At 42.8% G+C, this 2,500-nt stretch overlaps 1 protein-coding gene across 1 annotated transcript in view; it reads left to right on the top strand.

The window, feature by feature from the left end:
• LOC101856168 (inositol 1,4,5-trisphosphate receptor type 1) overlaps positions 1–2,500 on the top strand; it is a gene marked incomplete in the record, with an annotated part of 208,126 nt that overhangs the window by 188,872 nt on the left and 16,754 nt on the right. Inside the window, 2 exon segments of the mRNA XM_035968813.1 lie at positions 1,070–1,245; positions 2,199–2,351. Of these exon segments, the coding sequence (XP_035824706.1) occupies positions 1,070–1,245; positions 2,199–2,351 (329 nt within the window).

Raw genomic sequence — 2,500 nt, 5'->3', positions numbered from 1 at the left:
TGAGGAATTTGCGTATGCCCACGAAACCTTGCATGGCACTTTTGCAGGCCAGCGACCGCACAAACATACTTTTTCAAAAAATCGTAACCGAGTAATAAAAAAGTTTTTCACTTTGGGCCCTATATTAAAACCCGCTCATTGGATGTAAACACTGAATCACTAAAATACGAGTAATCTTGACGCCAAATTGCTCATTTTGAGACATCGGCACCACCCTGCCCCAAATTTCCGTGTTAGCTGTGTTTGTATCTCCTTCTTTTAAAGTGTTTACTGATTTTGTATCTTTACCCCCTAATACTTCCACGTTCTTTGTATCGCGCAACACACTGGGTCCATGTGTACTTCTGTCTAATAGATGTGTACTCTGTCGAATCCATAGTCTATGAAACTTGGGTGTGTGTGTCTTTTTAAGTGTGTGTTTGTGTGTGTGTTTGTGTTTGTGTGTGTGTGTGAATGTGTGTATAGGTCTGTGTGTGTGTTTGTGTGTATAGGTGTGTGTGTGTGTGTGTGTGTGTGTGTGTGTGTGTGTGTGCGTGTGTGCGTGCGTGCGTTCGTGCGTGCGTGCGTGCGCGCGTGCGTGCGTGCGTGCGTATATACGTGCACATAAGGAAGAAGTACGTTAACGGAAGATGAGTGGTCAGGGGGGAGGGGGAGGCTGCTCACCCTCGCTGTTTTGCCGCCAAGTTGCATGTTGTTGTTGTTGTTGTTGCTGTTATTTTTTTAATCCCTTTAGAGTCTAACTGAGAGCATTTCGCTCTTGGCAACGCAATGCCTCCCTCAAGTAACCACATGTCCTTGCCATCTGGTCAACGCCAGAGTAGAGCAGGCTTTGTTAGTCTGTAGGTGTGTGTAGGAGTGCGTCGAAGAACTGCCAGGGGGTGGTTGTTGTTGTGTTTTTTTTTGGGGGGGGGGGTTGGGGTTTTCTTGTTTTTTGGAGGGGAGGTAAGTGTTTTACGGCGCTCGCAACTGCACTGCCATGTTTGGGAAATGAAGGAGAAGATGTTCAATGGTGTCCTCGTGGTAGTCACAGTGATTGAAATAAACCAAATGTACCTACCTACTCCAACAGGCAAGTCCCTGCTGTGGGTCGGTGTCTTGGGTCTCGTGGTCTTCTACCTGTACGGCATGATAGGCTTCGCCCTGATGCGCAGCATGTTCGACCCCGGGGAGTACCTGTACTGTAACACGTTATGGCAGTGCACCATAACCGTCATACGATACGGGCTCATTGGGGATTTGTTCGAGGTGAGTGGTGATATCGGCGTCTGTCTGTCTGTCTGTCTGTTTGTTTGTCTGTCTGTCCGTCTGTCTGTCTGTCTGTCTACATGTCTGTCTGTCTGATTCTATGTATTTTTCTTTCTTCTTTTTTCCTCTCTCTCTCTCTCTCTCTCTCTCTCTCTCTCTCTCTGTCTCTTTCTCTCTCTCTCTCTCTCTCTCTCTCTCTCTCTCTCTCTCTCTCTCTCTCTCGTTATCCCCAACTCTATCTGTTTTATTTTATGCGTGCACTTAGTAATAGCATAATTATGTGTGCATACATGCGTCCCATGTACCAGTTTCCACGAGAGTGTAAACGAAAGTAGATCTTTAACATGTCTATATAAATATCAGTATTTAATAAATAGACACTGCAGGACAGATTTGTGTGTAATTGTGTATCTGTATTTGTATCAGTGCGTGTTAGTATTTACATATGTGTGCGCGTTTTGGGGTTTATGTGTGTGCGCCATTGTATTTTTTTTTCTAAGTGAAGTTCCTATTCTCAATCCCTTTTCACATACCCCGAGCTTTTATGCTGAAACGAAGCCACTCTGCCTAATTTCTATAATGAATAAATACACTGAAGAAAGCATCCAAAGCTACTACAAAATACAATTACATGTACATGTGATAGGTGTAACTCTCATGAAATTGAAGATGAATTTCACTTTATTTTTTATTGTCCAAATTTTGCCAATCAAAGAAAATTGTGTTAATTCCTCCCAGCCTGACTCGGCCCAGTGACAGAAATATGCAATGTTTTGACCCATGATAAGAGATAATATAATATGCACAACCTGTACTATTTCAATAATGAAATTTTATTTAACAAAATAGTGTTTTATAATAATATTATGTGATGTGGGCCGACGGCCTTGAACTCTGAATAAGCGTACTATAAATGCACACAATAATGTTATAACTGATCTCCATTCCAACAGGTCATGAAACCGCACAGCAACGAGAAAACTTTTGAGAAATTCGGCGTCGTCGTTTTCTACCACGTTTCCTTTTTCATCTTCATCACCACCATAGGTCTCAACATCATCTTTGGTATCATTGTCGATACATTCTCAGAACTTCGAGATCTCAAGGTAAGCAGTCAACAACAAGATAAAGTCTACGTTAATATTGTAAGGTGGAAACGGAGCAAGTGAGGCATTTTGAAGGTTCCGTATTTGGATCTCGATCTCGATCTCGATCTCTCTCTCTCTCTCTCTCTCTCTCTCTCTCTCTCTCTCTT

Source organism: Aplysia californica, unplaced genomic scaffold (assembly GCF_000002075.1).
Source record: "Aplysia californica isolate F4 #8 unplaced genomic scaffold, AplCal3.0 scaffold00086, whole genome shotgun sequence".
In the NCBI taxonomy this organism is placed as follows: domain Eukaryota; kingdom Metazoa; phylum Mollusca; class Gastropoda; order Aplysiida; family Aplysiidae; genus Aplysia; species Aplysia californica.
The sequence above is the reverse complement of the archived record's forward strand: the minus strand, read 5'-3'. Positions and strand labels throughout refer to the sequence as shown.